Source organism: Actinia tenebrosa, unplaced genomic scaffold (genome assembly GCF_029948245.1).
Source record: "Actinia tenebrosa isolate PJP-AT-01 unplaced genomic scaffold, QUT_ActTen_1.0 PGA_scaffold9__36_contigs__length_13948895, whole genome shotgun sequence".
Taxonomy (NCBI): domain Eukaryota; kingdom Metazoa; phylum Cnidaria; class Anthozoa; order Actiniaria; family Actiniidae; genus Actinia; species Actinia tenebrosa.
In genome coordinates, this window is record NW_028292586.1 from 286,207 (window position 1) to 308,949 (window position 22,743).

The 22,743-nt window shown below is 40.4% G+C and overlaps 1 protein-coding gene across 2 annotated transcripts in view; it reads left to right on the top strand.

Annotated features, from left to right (window-relative positions):
- LOC116296400 (uncharacterized) overlaps positions 1-22,743 on the top strand; it is a 35,226-nt gene that overhangs the window by 5,899 nt on the left and 6,584 nt on the right. For both annotated transcript variants that reach the window (XM_089025069.1, XM_089025070.1), the window contains exons 2-22: positions 4,002-4,109; positions 4,823-4,939; positions 5,116-6,972; positions 7,460-7,567; positions 8,509-8,826; positions 9,923-10,036; positions 10,177-12,747; positions 13,204-13,317; positions 14,136-14,255; positions 14,610-14,761; positions 15,055-15,272; positions 15,553-15,787; positions 16,276-16,376; positions 17,087-17,191; positions 17,869-18,440; positions 18,825-19,043; positions 19,463-19,789; positions 20,180-20,434; positions 21,125-21,324; positions 21,963-22,287; positions 22,532-22,651. In XM_089025069.1, coding sequence (XP_088881195.1) covers positions 4,002-4,109; positions 4,823-4,939; positions 5,116-6,972; positions 7,460-7,567; positions 8,509-8,826; positions 9,923-10,036; positions 10,177-12,747; positions 13,204-13,317; positions 14,136-14,255; positions 14,610-14,761; positions 15,055-15,272; positions 15,553-15,787; positions 16,276-16,376; positions 17,087-17,191; positions 17,869-18,440; positions 18,825-19,043; positions 19,463-19,789; positions 20,180-20,434; positions 21,125-21,324; positions 21,963-22,287; positions 22,532-22,651 — 8,256 coding nt within the window. The remainder of the gene's footprint in view (positions 1-4,001; positions 4,110-4,822; positions 4,940-5,115; positions 6,973-7,459; positions 7,568-8,508; positions 8,827-9,922; positions 10,037-10,176; positions 12,748-13,203; positions 13,318-14,135; positions 14,256-14,609; positions 14,762-15,054; positions 15,273-15,552; positions 15,788-16,275; positions 16,377-17,086; positions 17,192-17,868; positions 18,441-18,824; positions 19,044-19,462; positions 19,790-20,179; positions 20,435-21,124; positions 21,325-21,962; positions 22,288-22,531; positions 22,652-22,743) is intronic.

Consider the following 22,743-nt stretch of genomic DNA (forward strand, 5'->3'; position numbering starts at 1 on the left):
TTGAAAATAAATATTTAAAAATTAATTTCGTTTCAGAACATACTCTCTAATACGAGTGGAAGGTGCGTTATAGACGTTAATAGATGTTATTTCCATTTTTTCCCTGATTTGACTTTTACACATTATTGACAAGGAATTTTTATTTCAAAAGTTAAATAAAACCACTCTACACATGATCGCATTCCAAGATTAATGATTCATCACTTTTGATTTAAAATGGTCTCTGACTTGTGAAATTTCAAACACAAGTAAATCACAATCATTTAGAAGGATTGATTTCGTGTCTAAATTTAATCGATTTTTCACAGATTCGTTGGATAAGATTACTTATCAATCAAATGCAAATTCTGTTGTATGCCTATACGTCGCAGACTAATACTATTGTTTAGAGATAATAAGATCTTTTGTTCAATTTTTAATGAGAAAAAACATAACGTCAACTATCAAATTTTCCGTTTTGATTTTTGCCATATTTTTTTTATCTTTCTTTTTGGTTTTCCTTCTACGTTTGGCTATGTTATATATTTTCATTTTTATGTCTTTACTTTCGTTTTTTACGCTGTGTTATGCAATGTTATACAATGCTGTTGTGCATACCATATATTCGTGAAAAAGTTAACTGTTGCGTAAATTCGTGAAAAGTTTTATAGGTCTAAGGTCTACTAAACTTACTAATATTGTAAATTTGCGCAATTACTTTAAATTTTTTTAACGATATGGTATGCACTTCACTGTTAATTATGCTATTTTATACTATGTCTTTGATCAACCATTTTACTTTTCGTGTCATGAGTCAAGTCCATTGTTAACAACACTGACCGACACCGAAGGAGTGTTTATTTATGCATCTCTCTCCCTCGAACACTGGCCCCCTCCATCCCTAATTAATATCCCTTGCCAAAGCAAATGAGCCCGAGTCACTAACAATAAACCTTCGAATAAACTAGAACGTTATCGAACGTGCGTACGTGATTTCATTGCAATTTTTCATGAACCGTTACGTTACGTCAATCAATTAAACTCAGCTCACTTGAATTCAAGCACCGTAAATTCCATTCTTAAGTTCTTAGGTCATGATAATTTAGGGTACAATATTTTATAGGTCATGATAATTTAGGGTGCAATATTTTAGGAACGGGGGAAAGGGATTAATGGGGTTTTATATAGTTTTAATATATATTAGATACACGACCTCACCTCTCCGCTGTAATCATAATTTTACACGCTGTGTTTTAAATAAAAGCCATTATAAATAATAAGTGATTTATTTTAATTTAATTGACTCTTAACATTTAACTGGAAAGATTTCAATGATTTAGCAAGTAGAGTCTCCGCTGGTAGACTGTTCAACAAAGGTAATATCTTAGGAAAAAAAGAAAACTTATAGGTGTTTGAATGTGCATGAATATGTCTAAATTTGAAAGGATGATTTGCTCTAGTTTTGGAATGTGAAAATTGCACAGAACTTGGAAGATATAGATAAATTAAGTTATTTAACGACCTGTACATAGATCCTAAGTTTCTCTGTTTTTCAAGGCTGACCCAACCCAGGGAGTGTGTCATTGCTGTTATACTTGAATACTAAGGATAATCAGAAAATACAAATCTAGCAGCAGACCGATTGATGGACTCCAAGGAGTTAATATGCTGCTTTTCAATTGGTGACCAACAAGGTGAAGCATGTTCGACACTTGATCTTACTAATGAATTATACGCTTGCTCTTTACATATTTACTACAGCTAGATAAATTTCTACATAATAGTCCTAGTATCTTAGAAGCTTTAGAACGGACTTCTCTAACCTGTGTGTCCCATTACAGATCATTTTGAATAAAGATGCCAAGATATTTATGGAACGAAACTACCCCTATACGTTGTCTTGCCATTATATAATTATTATTGATAGCATGATCTGACCTAGATCTAGTTATAGTCATAATGTTACATTTATCTAAATTAAGGGTTTATCTGCCAGGCATTTGCCCATTGAGAGATAGAGTCAATGTCATTTTAAAAGATGACTTGATATTGAGGGCTCCGTATTTCACGGTACATGACAGCATCATCAGGAAAGAGCTTTATTTCCGAATTTAGGCCATTTACAATGTCATCGATGTAAGTGATGAATAAGAAGGGTCCCAGTTCAGATCCTTGAGGGACGCCTGATGTCGCGTCGGCCCAGTCTGATTTCTCACCTCCAACTTGATTATTAAATCATAAATATACAGGAGGCTGTGAAGGCCAACGTCCATTTTTAAGGTTGAGGGCACAGTTTTTCCCTATCTAGACCTACTTAAAACGGTAAATAACTTATTTTCATTTCGAACTTATTTTATTAACTTAACTTAATTTCAATATTTTCAGAATTGATTCTTTAAATAGTGGATAGTTGATTGTGAAAATATTTCGTCATTTGAATGTCGGGTCTTTAAGATATGAAGATTTATATTCCCAATATGTTAATGACTATGACGTAACATAAGGGATCATTTAATATACAATACTGCACTCGTTCTGGAATACAGTATTTTAAAAGCATCACCCTTTTATTCGTGACTCACGTAAAGGTTCTTACAAATTTGTTTTCAAAAAATGTCCAGCGTTCGATATTAAAAGTTGCCACAAAATGACTCAAATCCCTTGTTACGTCATAGTCGTTAACATATTGGAAATATAAACCTTCGTATCTTAAAGACCCGACATTCAAATGACGAATTATTTTCACAATCAACAATTCACTATTTGAAGACTGAATCAATTCTGAAAATATCGTGTAAAGGCTTATAAGCACTTTAACTTCGCCATGTAAAAAAAGACGAGTTAATTAACATAAGCATAGAGGTTTGGCAGGGATTCTGCAACAGCGTTAGCCAATTACTGCGGGCCCAGTTAGAAAAAAGTACTTTAACTGAAGAAAAATTAATGAGAAAAAGTAAAAATATATGTACAAAAATATAGTTATTGTAAAAAGTATAAGTTAAGTGCAGAAAGATACACTAGCATTCAAGCTGCGCGATGTTACATTTTAGACATATTGTCTTGAAAGTACGTGGATTTTCACAGTTATAATGATCCAGTGAATTAAAATAATATTTCAGTTTATTCAGTAGTTTTGAAAGAGTTCAGATTATGCATAGAGAGGTTTAGTTCATCAGCACGTCTGCACCATGCTCTTGTTGCTCTGATAAGAAAGGACTTCTGGTCTTGACGACTTTGCTACTTGATGATCTTGAGAAAATACCGCCCACCCAAACTGCCAATCAGAACGCACGATTTTTAGAATACCGGTTTGGAAATTATTATTTTTTTAATCGACAAGTGAGTCAAATTTACAAGAAGGATAATGCCTAATAAGTAAAATTTACAAAATGCCAAAGCTTAACATTAGGGCACGGATGTACGAAAGTTAGATAGCGCAATTCGACGGATAAGCCTTATTCAGTGCATAAATTTATTGGATAACAGCATCGACTTATCCAATGGATAAGGATTAATTCTTTGGATAGTGCTATGCAACGGGTCCAGTTCTTTAACTTAGACTATTTCTTTCAAAAACAGCTTAAATTTCTTTCATATGGTCTTTGTTAATAAAGTATCGCAAAAGTATATAATCACGAATTATTTTGGATATTCCGCGAAAATTAACATTTATTTGTTCATAAAAACTCTAAAACATGTTGAAATGCACTATCGTGCCTATAATACTCCACTTCAATGCATACCGCTGCTTTCGAGCACCACAGACTCACTTGTACACAATTAGCCTCGATCGGTTTTCAGTCAGCTATTGATAGATACCATTTGAATTCCATGGGATTTTGAAACATTGGTATTGTTCAAGCTGCATATTCTTTCAATTACAGTTGACTTTTTGAAAGATGATTTGTTCTTCAACGAGGCAAAAACCTAGACAAATGAATCTGTAGTCATACAACACAGCGGTATTTACTGAAAGAGAAAAATATATTTATATTTACGATTATCTTTTGTTTCTTTGGCAGCGTGTTCAGATGTTGATCCCTGTTTGAATGGTGGTACTTGTGCGAGCAGTAATAACACAAGTTTCTGTCAATGTCAACCAGAATTCACAGGCCCTCGCTGTGAAACACGTAAGTAATATAACTATAATAATGTCATCAACACGTTATCAATCTAGGAATTCAAAATCAAAACAAAATTAATAATAAAACTACTTATAAATACATATATGACTTAAAGCTTTGTACCCAACTACTCTACCCTGCACTTAATGGACCTCTATAGCTTAGGTGTAATGCTTTCCCGTTTACGAGAACATGTTCCATTATTTCTGAAAAGGCAAGAACATTTAGCGGTCGTGAATGAAAGGATAAATGAATATTCATTTTATACATCACACGTGGTCAGAAATGAAAAAACAATTCGTCCAAGACAAGAAGGTCCATTGTGCGTGCGTCTGTGTCCTCAACAACCGATATCAAATATAGAGTCAAAAATTTGGTAGCGGGTGTTTTGTTGTGATGTGTCGTCTTCTCAAACATTTTCAGACTATGGAGAGGGTAATTGTAGTTCTTTGACACGGAAGTTCTTACTCATTTTCACTTAAATGACCAAATCTGTTACACACTGTAATGTGACGTTATTCAAGCAAATCACTACTAATAGGTTATGTAACTCTTTTAATGAAGCAGCTGTTCGAAAATAAACCAATAAAATGTAAACAGTATTTGAATGTTTGCATGACTTTCATGGGAAACGGAAAAAATTTGCTCCACACTCAACCATCAAGTTATACTCGAAAAACAATAAATACCAGCGCACTAACGAGTTTGTTTTCTTGCAGTTGCGAACCCATGCGTCTCCAATCCCTGTCAAAACAATGGAACGTGTAACAACTACACAATTGGAAACTACACCTGTTCATGTACACCACCATACACGGGAAGCCAATGTGAATCCAGTAGGTCACAGGACCATTCTAGTTTTCTTACTTTCCCAACTCTTCACCACTGTTTGGCTAAACAACGAAAGCACTTCCTTGTTTATGTCATACATATTCCCATAACACCTCTTCAACATCTTCTCAATCTCCACCACCATAACTTCAAATATTAATATGCAACATTATTTTCACAGACAATCCTCCTACTACAACCACTGGTATTCCTATTACAACAACTAGTCCTTCTACTACAACCACTGGTCCTCCAACTACCACAACTGGTTCTCCAACTACAACCACTGGTCCTCCTAGTACGACCACTGGTCCTCTAACTACAACCACTGGTCCTACTACGACCACTGTCCCTCCTACTACCACAACTAGTCCTCCTACGACCACCACTGGTCCTCCTACTACAACCACTGGTCCTCCTGATATCACCACTGGTCCTCAAACTACAACCACTGGTCCTCCTAGTACGACCAATGGTCCTACTACGACCACTGGTCCACCTAGTACGACCACCGATCCTCCAATTACAACTACTGGTCCTCCTACTACGACCACTGGTTCTCCTACTACAACAACTGGACCTCCTACGACCACCACTGGTCCTCCTACTACCACAACTGATACTCCAACTACCACCACTGGTCCCCCTGCTACAACCACTGGTCCTCCAACTACAACCACTGGACCTCCTACGACCACCACTGGTCCTCCTACTAAAACCACTGGTCCTCCTGATATCACCACTGGTCCCCCTGCTACAACCACTGGTCCTCCAACTACAACCACTGGTCCTCCTAGTACGACCACCGATCCTCCAACTACAACTACTGGTCCTCCTACTACGACCACTGGTCCTCCTGCTACCACCACTGGACCTCCCACGACCACTACTGGTCCTCCTACTACAACCACTGGTCCTCTGACTACAACCACTGGTCCTCCTAGTACGACCACTGGTCCTCTAACTACAACCACTGGTCCTACTACGACCACTGTCCCTCCTACTACCACAACTAGTCCTCCTACGACCACCACTGGTCCTCCGACTACAACCACTGGTCCTCCTACTACAACCACTGGTCCTACTACTACGACCACTGGTCCTCCTACAACAACCACTGGTCCTCCTACTACAACCACTGGTCCTCCTTCTACGACCACTGGTCCTCCTACTACAACCACTGGTCCTCCTTCTACAACTACTGGTTCTCCTACTACAACCACCGGACCTCCTACTACAACCACTGGTCCTCCAACTACGACCACTGGACCTCCTACTACGACCACTGGTCCTCCTACTACGACCACTGGTCCTCCTACTACGACCACTGGACCTCCTACTACGACCACTGGACCTCCTACTACGACCACTGGTCCTCCTACTACGACCACTGGTCCTCCTACTACCACCACTGGTCCTCCTACTACGACCACTGGTTCTCCTACTACAACCACTGGTTCTCCTACGACCACTACTGGTCCTCCTACGACCACTACTGGTCCTCCTACTACCACCACTGGTCCTCCTACTACGACCACTGGTCCTACTACTACGACCACTGGTCCTCCTACTACCACCACTGGTCCTCCTACTACAACCACTGGTCCTCCTGCTACAACCACTGGTCCTCTTACTACCACTACTGGTCCTCCAACTACAACCACTGGTCCTCTTACGACAACTACTGGTCCTCCTACTACCACCACTGGACCTCCTACGACCACTACTGGTACTCCTACTACAACCACTGGTCCTCTGACTACAACCACTGGTCCTCCTACTACGACCACTGGACCTCCTTCTACAACCACTGGTCCTCCTACTACAACCACTGGTCCTCCTACTACGACCACTGGTCCTCCTACTACGACCACTGGTCCTCCTGCTACCACCACTGGACCTCCTACAACCACTACTGGTCCTCCTACTACAACCACTGGTCCTCCTACGACCACTACTGGTCCTCCTGCTACCACCACTGGACCTCCTACGACCACTACTGGTCCTCCTACTACCACCACTGGTCCTCCTACTTCAGGTTAGACTAAGGGATTATTAAATTGGGGCTTTACATGATATATCTAAATATCAAGGACAAGGTCCTGTGCCATAATAGATCAAACCCAAATCGTACTAAAGATACAAGAGTACGGTACTAAAAGATAAATACGTTTTTATCTAGCTTTCCTCGCTTCTAGTTTACATGAAAGGTGAGTTCTTATATAACGGGGTACATTTCACATCGTAGCCGCTATCTTATCGGTTGAAGATAACAAAGCATTCCTCATCAGCTTCTCTCGTAAGATCAACCAACATGGCGGCTGTTTTACTGTTATTTATATCTCGAGGGATTTTGAAATATATGTCTGTACTCTAAGAATAGAACACATTACCATCAACCATGAATGCCCTTTACATTTATAACAAGTGGAGGACTTTCACGGGCTGTATATTAAGGCGCTGTTAGCTGCCGTGTAGTTTACAATCATCAGTAAACGATTTTTTTACCTTTATCTTTTGCTCAGCTTGTTCAGAGAATGATCCATGCCTCTATTACGGTACTTGTTTGAGCAATAATGGCACAAGCTTCTGTCAATGCCAACCAGGATTTACAGGCCGTCGCTGTGAAACAAGTAAGAAATATAATAATATTAGTAGAGACTTTCCACCATCACGTTTGAAGCAATATCAATATCATGGTATATCTTGGTCAACCATGTTTGAAAGCAATATCAATATCATGGTCAACCACATTTGAAGCGAAATCAATACCATGGTAAACCATGTTTGAAGCAATATCAATGTCATGGTATATCATGGTAAACCATATTTGAAGCAATAGCAATATCATGGAATATCATGGTCAACCATGTTTGAAGCAATATCAATATCATGGAATATCATGGTAAACCATATTTGAAGCAATATCAATATCATGGTATATCATGGTCAACCATGTTTGAAGCAATATCAATATCATGGTATATCATGGTCAACCATGTTTGAAGCAATATCAATGTCATGGTATATCATGGTAAACCATATTTGAAGCAATATCAATATCATGGTATATCATGGTCAACCATGTTTGAAGCAATATCAATATCATGGTATATCAGGGTCAACCACATTTGAAGCATAATCAATACCATGGCATATCATGGTCAACCATGTTTGAAGCAAATATCAATACCATGGTATACCATGGTCAGCCATGTTTAAAAGCAACATTCTTGTGGCTCAGGTGCCCTGCAACATCAATAAAAAGACACATTTCCCAAGAAATATGTCCTGTTTGAGTAATCATTCACCAATCAAGTACTTTCAGAGGCACTTTCGATTCGATACTTTTTAATCTTGTATTTCCGTTTCATTTTTGCAAAAGTTCACCTTGTTCCCGCGGATCGAACATGGCATTTTTGGGGCCTAGGATCGAGAGGAGGGGGATTCTGGCACGAAAGCTTGGGTAGTGCATTACAGCAAACGATTCTTATTTGGGCCATAAACTTACTTGTTACTTCAGAAATAAATTCCTTTAAATATATCAGGGTTTTAACACTCGTTCTTTTTCAAGAAATACCGGGGAACGTTGTTTGTGGCAAATACACAAAAACTAATACTTCACTGAGTGGGGAAACAGTGGAACCGCTGAAGATCATTACTTGTCACTACGATCAAAGATGCATCAATCTGACATACGAGGGAGTATCATCATCTCCAAGCTACAGCATTAACGTAGCTACACGAAGATGCGTCAACGTATCATATTGCAGTCAGCTGTGTGCTCACTGGAAAGAACAGCAACAGCATGGTGTGAATATAACTACATGTGACGGTGCTTGCTGCGATGGTGATTTCTGCAACGTTGGGGATTTGTTGAACATTCCATTAGGTACGTCTACTTAGTGTTAACATATTGATGCGCCATCAAGTTAAGCCCAAGAATTCAAAACAAAAACAAAATAACGTAAAATTTCAAATTTGTGCCCAAGTTCGTTAGCTAGCAGTTAGTACCCCTTTTTTACGGTCTCGTTCAGTGAACACTAAAAATACTTCCAAGTTAAGGTTAAAGTTGCCGTGCATAGCAAAACTGTGGTTTATCCTGCACGGTAACTCCAACCTCGAATTGGAGCTGTTTTTAGTGGGGGAGTATGGACCTTTTTGGCTTGGGCGTGATGTTGTCCCATTTCAGACCATGTGTCATTTCTTAGCCGCATTTCTTTGTTTAACGGTTGAGAAGACACGTATGAATATAGATACAACTCATACAGAAGAATATTATTCTCAAGAGAATGACACGTGGTATGAAATGGAAAAACTTTACGCCCAAGTTAAAAAGGTCAACTTGTCCTTAAAAACCGACATTACCGAAGAGTGGTTAGTAGTGGGTCCTTAATTGCGATGTGTCTTCTCAAATTTTTTCAGCTTATTGAGGGTAATTACAGTTCTTGACAAGGAGGTTCTAACTCATTCTCACATAAAGCGCTCCATTCTGTTACAAACTGTCACGTCACGTTATTCAAGCAAATAGCTCATTAACAGTAATAGGTCACGTGACCTAACTTCCTTGATTGAGCAGCTGTTTGAAAATAAACCAATGAAATAGTAATCAGGCAAAAGTTAAACCCATTATGTAAAATATAAGGAAAATGGCAATAATTGAGAAAAATATTATAATTTTTATAGGCAATAGTCCCATTTACAGTTCCCTGCGCCATCTTGGAAGGTAGCCGTGCCTTTGCATCGAAGCGTAACGAACGGTGAGCTTACAATGGTAGAGAAATGTGAATAATTGTCCAAGGTGTTAAAAAAAAGGTCTCTATCATTGCAAGCTCACCGTTCGTCTCGCTTCGATGCAAAGGCACGGCTACCTTTCAAGATAGCGCAGGGAACTGTGAAAGGGACTATTCTGTTGAACACCAACAACCTGCGGAGTTGTGGTCGAACGCAATAATGAGCAACGCACTAACGAGATCGTTTCCTTGTAGTTTTGAACCCGTGCGACTCCAATCCATGTCAGAACAATGGAACGTGTACCTACACCAATAGAAACTACACCTGCTCCTGTACACCACAATACACAGGAAGCAACTGTGAAACAAGTAAGTTCCCAACACTAAAACCACGAAAATATTTATTTCTTTATGTCCTAAATATTCTCCAACAACCTCCTTCTGCAGCTACTCAATCTCTACCACCACAAATTCAAATATTATTCAAATATGTGACATTATTTTCACAGACATTCCTACTCCTACTACCACCACTGGTCCCCCTTCTACGACCACTGGTCCTCCAACTACGACCACTGGACCTCCTACGACCACCACTGGTCCTCCTACTACGACCACTGGTCCTCCTACTACAACCACTGGTTCTCCTACTACGACCACTGGTCCTCCAACCACGACCACTGGACCTCCTACGACCACCACTGGTCCTCCTACTACGACCACTGGTCCTTCTACTACAACTACTGGTCCTCCTACTACGACCACTAGTCCTCCTACGACCACTACTGGTCCTCCTACTACCACCACTGGTCCTCCTACTACGACCACTGGTCCTCCTACTACAACCACTGGTCCTCCTACTACGACCACTGGTCCTCCAACTACGACCACTGGACCTCCTACGACCACCACTGGTCCTCCTACTACAACCACTGGACCTCCTACTACAACCACTGGTCCTCCTACTACGACCACTGGTCCTCCTTCTACAACCACTGGACCTCCCACGACCACTACTGGTCCTCCTACTACGACCACTGGTCCTCCTACTACAACTACTGGTCCTCCTACTACGACCACTAGTCCTCCTACGACCACTACTGGTCCTCCTACTACCACCACTGGTCCTCCTACTACCACCACTGGTCCTCCTACTACAACCACTGGTCCTCCTACTACAACCACTGGTCCTCCTACTACGACCACTGGTCCTCCAACTACGACCACTGGACTTCCTACGACCACCACTGGTCCTCCTACTACAACCACTGGTCCTCCTACTACCACCACTGGTCCTCCTACTACGACCACTGGTCCTCCTACGACCACTACTGGTCCTTCTACTACAACTACTGGTCCTCCTACTACGACCACTAGTCCTCCTACGACCACTACTGGTCCTCCTACTACCACCACTGGTCCTCCTACTACCACCACTGGTCCTCCTACTACAACCACTGGTCCTCCTACTACAACCACTGGTCCTCCTACTACGACCACTGGTCCTCCAACTACGACCACTGGACTTCCTACTACCACCACTGGTCCTCCTACTACAACCACTGGTCCTTCTACTACAACTACTGGTCCTCCTACTACGACCACTTGTCCTCCTACGACCACTACTGGTCCTCCTACTACCACCACTGGTCCTCCTACTACGACCACTGGTCCTCCTACTACAACCACTGGTCCTCCTACTACGACCACTGGTCCTCCAACTACGACCACTGGTCCTCCTACGACCACCACTGGTCCTCCTACTACAACCACTGGACCTCCTACTACAACCACTGGTCCTCCTACTACGACCACTGGTCCTCCTTCTACAACCACTGGACCTCCCACGACCACTACTGGTCCTCCTACTACGACCACTGGTCCTTCTACTACAACTACTGGTCCTCCTACTACGACCACTAGTCCTCCTACGACCACTACTGGTCCTCCTACTACCACCACTGGTCCTCCTACTACCACCACTGGTCCTCCTACTACAACCACTGGTCCTCCTACTACAACCACTGGTCCTCCTACTACGACCACTGGTCCTCCAACTACGACCACTGGACTTCCTACGACCACCACTGGTCCTCCTACTACAACCACTGGTCCTCCTACTACAACCACTGGTCCTCCTACTACGACCACTGGTCCTCCTACGACCACTACTGGTCCTTCTACTACAACTACTGGTCCTCCTACTACGACCACTAGTCCTCCTACGACCACTACTGGTCCTCCTACTACCACCACTGGTCCTCCTACTACCACCACTGGTCCTCCTACTACAACCACTGGTCCTCCTACTACAACCACTGGTCCTCCTACTACGACCACTGGTCCTCCAACTACGACCACTGGACTTCCTACGACCACCACTGGTCCTCCTACTACAACCACTGGTCCTCCTACTACAACCACTGGTCCTCCTACTACGACCACTGGTCCTCCTACGACCACTACTGGTCCTCCTACTACCACTACTGGTCCTCCAACTACGACCACTGGTCCTCCGACTACAACCACTGGTCCTCCTACTACAACCACTGGTCCTACTACTACGACCACTGGTCCTCCTACAACAACCACTGGTCCTCCTACTACAACCACTGGTCCTCCTTCTACGACCACTGGTCCTCCTACTACAACCACTGGTCCTCCTTCTACAACTACTGGTTCTCCTACTACAACCACCGGACCTCCTACAACAACCACTGGTCCTCCAACTACGACCACTGGACCTCCTACTACGACCACTGGTCCTCCTACTACGACCACTGGTCCTCCTACTACGACCACTGGACCTCCTACTACGACCACTGGACCTCCTACTACGACCACTGGTCCTCCTACTACGACCACTGGTCCTCCTACTACGACCACTGGACCTCCTACTACGACCACTGGACCTCCTACTACGACCACTGGTTCTCCTACGACCACTGGTCCTCCTACGACCACTACTGGTCCTCCTACTACCACCACTGGTCCTCCTACTACGACCACTGGTCCTACTACTACGACCACTGGTCCTCCTAATACAACCACTGGTGCTACTACTACAACCACTAGACCTCGTATGTTTATTGCTGATATATATGTTTCTTAACCCGATATGATATTTGATTTATATATATATATATATTTATAATGTGTTTTGAATTGTTTACATTAATTTTTTTATCAATTGATCAGAAATTTGATATGGGTTTTTTTGCTGTTGTTGTTGGTAATGATTTTTAAATTTGATTGTCTTTGTCTTCTCTTTTGTGCGTTCTTGCAGGGGTTTTTTTTTCTGTTTTTTAATATTTTTTTTCAATATAGTGTGTTTGTTGTCTGTCTTGCAATTGTTTGTTTTCTTTTTTTCCGAAATGGTTGTCGATTTATATGGAAAGATTATTGCCTTCTTGGATCACCACTAAATAGATTTTAAGAACACTCAATACTAAAAGGTGTTAATAGCACACAAATTAAAAAGTAACACACAAGAAAATGAAAACTGTTCCATTCAAATCGTTTCTGGTCTTTTTCAGAGGTCAACGAGTGCATCAGCAGCCCATGTGATAACGGAGGGACGTGTAGTGATCGAGAGGTTGGTTTTAATTGTCAATGTCATCAAGCTTTCTTTGGCAGCACATGTCAGCATAGTAAGTATCGATTATATTTTTAATAAGCATAATAGTACTACATCAATTGTATTCTTAATAAGAAAAAATCTCGGTAAACATTTTGGTAGCAAGACTGCCTCTCACTGCTGAGATGAATCAGTGAACCCTAACAAGAGTACCCTGGTCACACACGGCTTACCGCCTTATCTCTCCTGAGAAGAGTACCCTGTTCCCAGAGGTTTCTTGTTTCTTGTTTCTTGCTTGTTTTTCTCGTTTTTCGTTTTCCGAGTTATTTTCTGGGTCACAACAAATGTAATTTAGGCAATAGGTTTATTTCTTAGCTCAGCTATGATATCTTACTCTCGTAAAACAAGCGTTATCAATGTATTTCGAAATTGGGGACAAACTTATCTTCCTGGACCCACAATCGTGCGAGCATAGACGGTTGCTTGTTAGTCCTTTTATGTCTTCCAAGAATTTGTATTCTAGAATTTTTCTGCTTTGCATTTTTTATGTAACCATAGCATCGTACTACGACATTTTTCTAGAAATACTGACCCCTGGAAAAAAAAACAATCTGAAAGATGATCTATTCAGTTTTGTGTTATTTTTTCCTTTTCGAACATTTAACTTACTATGGGAAAAACTAAAACATTTTATTTCATTTACTTCTATATTAACTTAAGTTCTGAATTTTCGACAAAGAAATAATACTCAAGAGAATATCAAGTGATTTAAATTGCGGGGAAAGCGAGAAAAAGAAGATAGAAAAGAGGTTTCTTCTGCTCTATAAAAACTCGCTAAAAAAGTTATTTCCAAACGGAATGAATGACACAGACTTTCCCCTCTTTTTCTAGTCAATCCCTGCTTTTTTAATCCATGCGAAAACAACGCAAGATGTGAGCCAAATGTCAGCCGTCCAGAGGAGTACAATTGTGTCTGTCAGCCTGGTTACAGCGGAGATCGATGCGAACAAGGTATGTATGTAACCATGATGTGACTAGCAGATTTTCTTATACCACGATACTAAACCTAACCAAACTATTAAGTGACCTCTATAAGACTATATCAAAAAATAGCCAATTTTCTTTTCTGCCTCAGACCAGACGAGTCGCTAAATGACGGGGGGCTGAGGGCTCACTTTTTAGGAGATTGACATGTTATATTGTCTTAGTTTAAGTTACGTTATGAAGAAGAATAGAGCCCCCTAGCTTTGAAAAAATGCTTCTTCGCCCCCCCCTCTCTCTCTCCGGTGTTCTATAAAACTTAGTTACCTTTACGTAAAAGCTCTCAGCGAGGCACAGGTTACCAATTGTCATTTATTTCCTCAGACGCTTCCTTTATGAACAACATGTATCCATTTGGAACGGGTGCAGGCGATATGTTGATGCCGGAGGACTTTGTGTACAACTATAGATGTCTGGAGCTTGGTATCCCTGAACCAGGGCTGGAATTCTTTGGAAGAAAACATGAAACATTTTCGGTTAGTAATAGAATCAACTGATCTACAATTCAAAAAGGGAATACCTTAGCATTCTAGTTTGTGCAGTGCATTGTTGGACTGTTTTTGGGGACGAAATATACGCCATCTCGGAAACTTGTCCCCTAATAGTCCCACAATGCAATGCAATGCCAACTCGACCCAGTTTTCTCCCCAATCTCAGAACAGCTAATCATTACAGCTGTGAAGTGGGCTGGTCACAGGGAGCCACTCCTTAGTTAAGACGTTTCGAACTGAAAATTTATTCATTTATCTATTGTTTACTTCTGGTTTAGATTTGCAGGAATGGCATGATATCGTTCGATGGAACCTACTCTCGTTACTGGCCGCGCAAATTCGGTCTCCGCTTTTGGGATCGTTTTCTGCCAACTATAGCACCGTACTGGTCTTTAGTTGAACACCAACTCTTTGACTCAACGACAGTGTTTCAATTCGAGGGGACTGTTGTTGATGAAATAATGAACAACAGAAACAGACGTTCGGCTCATTCAGGGTAAGTACTTCAAACATACGGGAAGCTTGGGTAGCGCGAGTGAATGATGTCGCTTGCTCCCTTTCCTCTTACCATTGCGACCTGGCATCAATAGCGAAATTGGAGGTCGTATGTGAGTTGAGCTGTTTGGTCTTAGTTTCATCCGGGACATCGATAAAACAACTTCTACATTTTAATAGACTCCTTCCTTGAGACACCAAAAGATTTATTAGAGATCCATGTCAGTTCTAGTCGCTAGACGGGCGACACTCATGCAAATTTATTGTACTTTGATATTCAGAAAGAGATACAGCATGCGTATTGATCCTAAGAGACAGTCCAAGGTATATTACCAACTGTACAGCAGATGGAAATACACTAACGCTGCTGCAGCTGTGTTGAGCAAGTCTTCTGATGACGTCAAAAAGTACACCAAAAGCAGCTTGTACAACGATTTTAGAGCTAGCTTTGTCGCTGTGGTAACCTGGGTCAATGTTTATCCTAACCGCTTACGAAACTTTCCGTACTTCGGATTGGTAAGTTCTTACTTCTGAATTTTATTTATTTAAAGTATCCCTTTGGGTATCACATTGGCATAGGACAATTCAGATCTCCTTTATATTTTTTATCGAGACTTTGAAACAGCCTCTGGGCTGATCAAAATTACAGCTAATTCAAAGATCAAATTAGAATCCGAAACACCATTCTATCGAGAGTTGAGATATCTTACGAGTGAGCACAGCAAGTAAGATATTCTCAACACGATAAGATAGAATCCTTATCTCCAAGCGCCCATATAATATTCTGTTTAATATATAATTATCGATGAAATACAATTTGAATAGATTTTTACTAATTCATGCGATTCCTAAGGATTCTTACCAATAGTGTTATCTTCACATGTGAAATTAACTTTTTTAGGAATAGAAAAATAATAGATAATTCATTGATGATTATATATTATTAAAAACATTTAGTATCATTTATTTTGTTTATTTTTATATCGTCCCTTTATTATCATTAGAGCAATACTTTTCAAACGGTCATCATTACGGATGGAGTCTATACATTCATCATGTTTAATTATCCCAGTGGGGGAATACAGTGGGCCGCACCACTAGATAGGTAAGTTGGGTACTCATCATTCTCAATTCTCGACTTTCACGTCCCCATAATCCTTTGCATCTTTGGGGGGTAACCAGAGGGTAAAAACTCACTTATTTTGCCGAAGGCTGATCAGACAATGTTGAAAATAACTTGTTTGGTATCCAAAGATAAAATGAAGAAGTAAAACACAGAAAAAGATAGAAGCTTGAAGACATTTAAGGTAAATTTTAAAAAAATTTTCGTAAGTCAATACATTTTCTGGAAGACCAAAACTCTTCATGATCTGTAAACGCAAAAATAACTTGGAATAAACTGATAATCAGTATTGTACAGATAAAAGCAGGTATAGTATAAATTCAATTAAGAAACCTGTCAATTTGGGATACTTTTTTGATTGATTACCCCCCAAAAACGCAAGGCATTATGGGGTTGTGAAAGTCGAGAATAGGTTATTATACAATCATTTACTACGAGACGCCATTGCGCACTTTCTTTTGTCCAGTTAATTAGCACCTATTATCTTATTATTCAGTGCAAATACACTTAGGTTCAGTCTAAACACAAATCCCACGTGACGAATCTGATGCAAATGAATTTCAACGATTTGCATTATTTTTGGCACATGTGAAATTCGAAATTCAAAAACTAGGCCTCAAATATTGTTCTTGCTTGATTTTTTATTCGTTCCAAAATTCAATATCCATTCTTTCTGTTTAATTACTTTACAGCTCTCAGTCTTCTAGGGTTAACTATTGGTATCGTCAAAGTGGTTTACCTGTGGCGGGATGGAACTCTGGCACCGATGACAAAAACCGCTACTTCAACATCAAGCAGTAAGTGCAATTGTCTTTTTGGTCTCTGTCAAGAAACGAATGCCTCAGGACCAATACTATACTCAAAATCAATATTTTAGCGGCGTCTACGTTTCTTCGAAGATACCAAAAGGAGCGCGGGGCCGCCTGGGAAGGAGAACACGGATAACGTCAAAAAAATGCGCGTGCGTGCGAATTGTTTATCGATGAGTATAGGCCTTTTTACATAAATCTCACAATGCTTTATATTCCGCGCTTTAAAACGTCTTATTTATTTTAAAATTTCATTTCTTTTAATTCAAAACAATTAATTTGATGTCAAACATAGAAAATAATGCATTGTCTATACCCTACTTTATTGCAATTCTTTGTTTGCACGTTACGTCGTGACAGCCATGTTGGGGGTATTTAACAAAACATTTTCATTAGTCTCATTTGTTAATACCACCAACATGGCCGCCATTTCTTTGTCTTTTGACTCTCTTGGGAATTGCTGTACGTTACGTCATCGCCGCCATGTTGGTGGTATGTAACGAAACTGATTTCAAAAGAATCCTCTGTTAATACCCCCAACATGGCCACCATGACTTTGCCTTTTGTGTCTCCTCAATGCATTGAATGACTACAAATCATCAATTTCACAGTTTGCATCGAACCAAATATATACTAGGGGCTAAATAACCTAACATTTTATTAAGGTCTTCAACATTGGTCATGGCGCAGCTCAGTCGGTTGCCAGGAAACACCCAAGAAACCGGCCGATGGTTCTTCCAATTAGACAAGTCTAACATGGTGCGGAAAGCAGAGACAAAGTGCTACACCTGGTATCTACAGCAACCCACATCACCCGTTTCATTTCTGCCACCATGTCCATGTTGGAGGCGCCAAGCATTCTTCGACAGAAGATTCAGGTACGACAGAACACTCCATCGTGAATTCTCTGTATCATCTCGTGGGGTGTGCTACATATCGAGATGGAGATTCCAAAGAATGCCTTACAATATTATTGACGAGAACACCAACTTGAGAAGACCTGTTGACAGAAGATGGTCGGCACAGCGTTGTTGCTATGGCACTGACTTTTTGGACTTCCTATTAGAAGGCCCAGAGAGAGGTGGTCATGCACGGCAGCTATTTTCCCCTCCTATTCCAGGTTTCCTGAGCGATGAAGAGGCTTACAGCGCCTGTTGCGTGGAATCCGAACTCTGTCGTCTTTTCTACGAAAAAAGACCTTCTGACGATTGCAGATCCTACCGTCCACCAAGAAGGAGTATGTTGAATTCTTGTATAAATTTGATAGGTCTTATTCCTTTTGGATCAGTTTTAAGCTTGCGAATGAGTGTTTTTTTAATGATGTCGTCTGTCATTAAGTCTATTATAACATTCATTCGGCTGATTGAAACAAAGCAATAGAAACCTCTCTGGTTGATAGCACATGACGGGCAGTGTTTCCCATGATATTCATTTAGATGTTTGATACCATGCACATGACGGGCAATGTTTACCCATGAGATTCATTCAGCTGATTGATAAAAGCAATTAAATACTCTCTGGTTGATAGCAACATGACTCCTAGACAATGTTTGCTTGTCATTTTGGGCTGTTATTGTAACGAAAATCATAACTCAAAATTTCTTGTCATTTTTTCTTTCAGGATGGTTCTGGGGTGATCCTCACATTGTCACAATGGACAACAAGAACTACACTTTCAACGGTCTCGGCGAATACATTATGGCTGATGTTCAGAACGGGTTTTTTCAGCTGCAAGCCAGAACTGCAAAAGCATTAGGAGACATAGCAACGGTCTTTTCTGCAGCCGTTGCTCAGGAGCAGAGTACAAGTAAAATTGAAGCTCGATTGAAGAGTTCAGGAGGTAAAAGACTATGGTTGTATCAAAGGGGCCAAGAATATTTAGCCGATTGCCGAAGGCCTTTCCCACGAAGAGATCCGAGTGGATCGTACGGACTCTGTATAATTTATCATTTATTTATGCAAAACCTGGTCGCTTTAGCATTACAAGAACACTCCAACACACATTTTATCGTCATCATCATCACCATCATTATCATGTCATTATCATTATATCATAATCATCATCATTATCATCATCACTATTATCATTATTATTATAGTTATCATTATTATTATTATCTCTAAATATCTCTCTTATTATTATCATTATCTCTAAATAAAGAGTTAACGACGGCGCTGTCACGACACGGATTTGAGCTACATGCTTTCATAGTAACAAGAAGTTTGCCTTCTTAATTCTGTACTTTATTTTTCTTGTAGATGGTCTAGACTTTTTTATCGATGGCTTAGCATCCGATTACAGCAGCATTACGAATGGCTCCCAAGATATCGGGAATTTGTCCATCTCTCGCGACGAAAACGATGGATTAACAGCCACCTTCCCATCAGGCATCTCTGTCTCGTTCAGCGAAGTTAAAGGGATGATGGTAATCGTAATCGCGGCACCTGAATCGTTTAAGAACAAGACGAGAGGACTTCTTGGGGTCTGGAATGATGATTCTAATGATGACTTTACTCTTCCTAATGGCACGATTATTCCCGAGTCCTCTAGCGACAGAGACATCCATCATAAGTTTGGTCTTAAATGTATGTATCGATAAAACTGCAGGTTATCTAAACCTTTCCATCTGAATGAAACCAGAATTAAGCTCCTCATTTCGATTAGTTTTTTTCTTTCTTCTTTCTTTCTTTTTTCTTTCTTTCTTTCTTTCTTTCTTTCTTTCACTCATCCATCCTTCCTTCTTGTTAGTGTTTTTCTACATTTCATACCATTTTTCAACCACTTAAATATTTTTACTTTCTTTACCAGTTACGCTGAAAAACACATGCTAATATGACTATGACTTGAGCACAACAATGTCACGCTCTAACATTTTATTGCCTTGACAGTTTAAAAACTCTAACGTTCGGAAAAGACACTGAGTACTAGTAAATCTCATACTTCATTGATACCTTTTTGCCTTATATTATTAATAGGGCAAATCACTGCTAATCAGTCGTTATTTACCTACGCGGCTGGTCAAGGTGTAGACACGTTCAAGAACACTTCATACACACCCCTATTTGCTGATGAGCTCAAATTCAATGACTCGGCACTTGAAGCCAAAGCAAGAGAAATATGTGGTTCTAACCTGGCCTGTTTGTTTGATATTGCTGCTACGAAAGATCTCTCTGTTGGACAAGCCACCTTGAAGACATCCCAGAACCTTGTTAATGAGTCAAATCAACTTGGTGAGTGCATGTCAATGTGCGAAATAGATCTTATTCGTCTTGGTGCAATGTTTTTCATTACTGAACACGTGTCATCCCCTAGAGTATCATTTCTTGTGCATGAGAAGACATGTGAATATGGATGCAACTCAAACGAAGAATCCTATTCTCAAGAGAATGACACGTAGTCTGTAATAGGAAAACATTGCACAAAGACGAATAAGGTCAAATACTTGTCATAGGCTTTTGATGGATTCAACAATAAAAGTACATTGTGGTCTAGCTTGGGTGCAAACAACAAGCCATAAGGCAATACCACAAAGCACCATGTTCGATATCTCAGAAAAAACCTACAAACAAGATTCCACAACAATGCACCCTTCTTAAAACTGTCTCGAAAGCGAGGCTAACATGGAAATACGAAAGAAAATGCCACAAATTCCATCAAGAAAAGTGTGATTTCTTTCGTATTTCCATGTTAGAAGAAGGTTCCATTTCAGACATGAATAACGGTTTATCCCTATACCTGGATCTATAATTCAAAACCAAATGGAAGTTTTAATCTTCAGGACATGATTATTTTTCAACGTTTCGAGTCATTTCACAGCTGATCTTGAGCTGACTGACCCTCGAGTTCGACTGTTTGATCGCCTTTTTCTTCTTTTATACTCATGGACTCAATACATGAATTTTTCTTGCAATTTCTTTCAGAAAATTTCCCTCCAACATTGGTGAATTCTAGCTCTACGATCATGCTGAAACTCGGAGAGACGAAGGAATTTGTCTTGGTTGCTAATGACACAAATGGAGATCCAATTGTTTTCCTGCCGCCATCTTTTCCTGGATTACAAACCTCCTTAGCGTCTGAAAACGCCTTGAATATCAAACTGAAATTATCCACTACAAATAAGGTATCTTTGCAATTACGGAAAAGACTATCTTGTTTTCTTTTCTTCGTTCATTGATTCTTGTCCATCATGTGTCCAAATAGACACAAAAGAAAACAACGGAATTAAGGAGTAACAACGTGTATTTGTTGAAGAAATAGGAAACGCGCGCGTGCGAGTGCTGTGTGCAGTTATAAAGCACGCTGGGGTTGGCAGAACACGAGAGAAGTGTTAGGAGAAGCACGACGACTAGCGGAGTGCTTCTCGACACTTCTCAAGTGTAATGCCAATCCCCAAGTGCTTTATATTTCCACACAGCACAGCGAGCAAAATTAAAATACAAATTACATTAACTGTTATTTTAGATAGGAATGACGCAACTGAAAGTGCGCGCCCCTGCTGTGTGCTCTCATAAAGCACGCGCTTCCAACCATTAAGAACGGAAGATTAATAACAGTTATTTTATAATTACTCTATAGTGTATCTTTCACCCTAAGACTAGATAAAACTTTTTAGTTTCTAACTAACTAAAATCACGAAGAATACAACGAAGAAAGCTACACACGAATCAAAAGTACTCCACTCAGTGCTGTTTTAAAAGTACTCAAAGAGGACCTTCTATGTCATTTTACTTATCATTTTTTCCTCTCTACAATCCTTAGGTTAATTTCACCATCGTGGTAAGGGACTCGAAAGGCGCATCACTGATCTGGAACCCGACTCTAACATTATGCGCATGTGAAAATGGGGCAAACTGCTCTCAACCAAACAATCTCAACGGTGATAAGTTCCTAGTGATGTCATGCAAATGTGCAAGTGGTTACACTGGCAAGTTTTGTGAAAGCGACCTCAACGCCTGTGATTTCAATAGTGGACCTTGCTATCCTGGAGTTAACTGTACCGATCTTCCTCCCCCTAGCGGCGTGCAGGGCTATACATGCGGACCTTGTCCCGGGGGATACTCAGGCAATGGTGCCAATTGCACAGGTAGACGAGGCACTAGACTAAGGTCAAGCGTCGAACATGACGTGAGCCGAACCTAATGGCATCATAGAAGACCGCCTTGTTATCCATTGATTTAATTAGGTTCGGCCCATGTGAAGTTCGACGTTTGACGTGAGCCCAACGCAATTCTTAACCAGTTTTCGATAATCAAAGAATCACTATTTTATCCGTGCAATTTGTTATTTAGTTTTCCATTAAACTTTCTTATTGACATTCTTTTACCCAGATATCGATGAATGTCTCGATTCTATAACGTGTTCACAACTGTGCATAAATACTCCGGGCTCATACTTATGTCAGTGCAAGGATGGATACAAACTCAACACAGACGGGAAAAAATGTGATAGTAAGTCTTCATCTGTTACGTCATTACAAAATTATTCTAATTCTTCCTTGATTCTGTTAGAACCAATAACCACGTGGAATTAAAAAACTGAG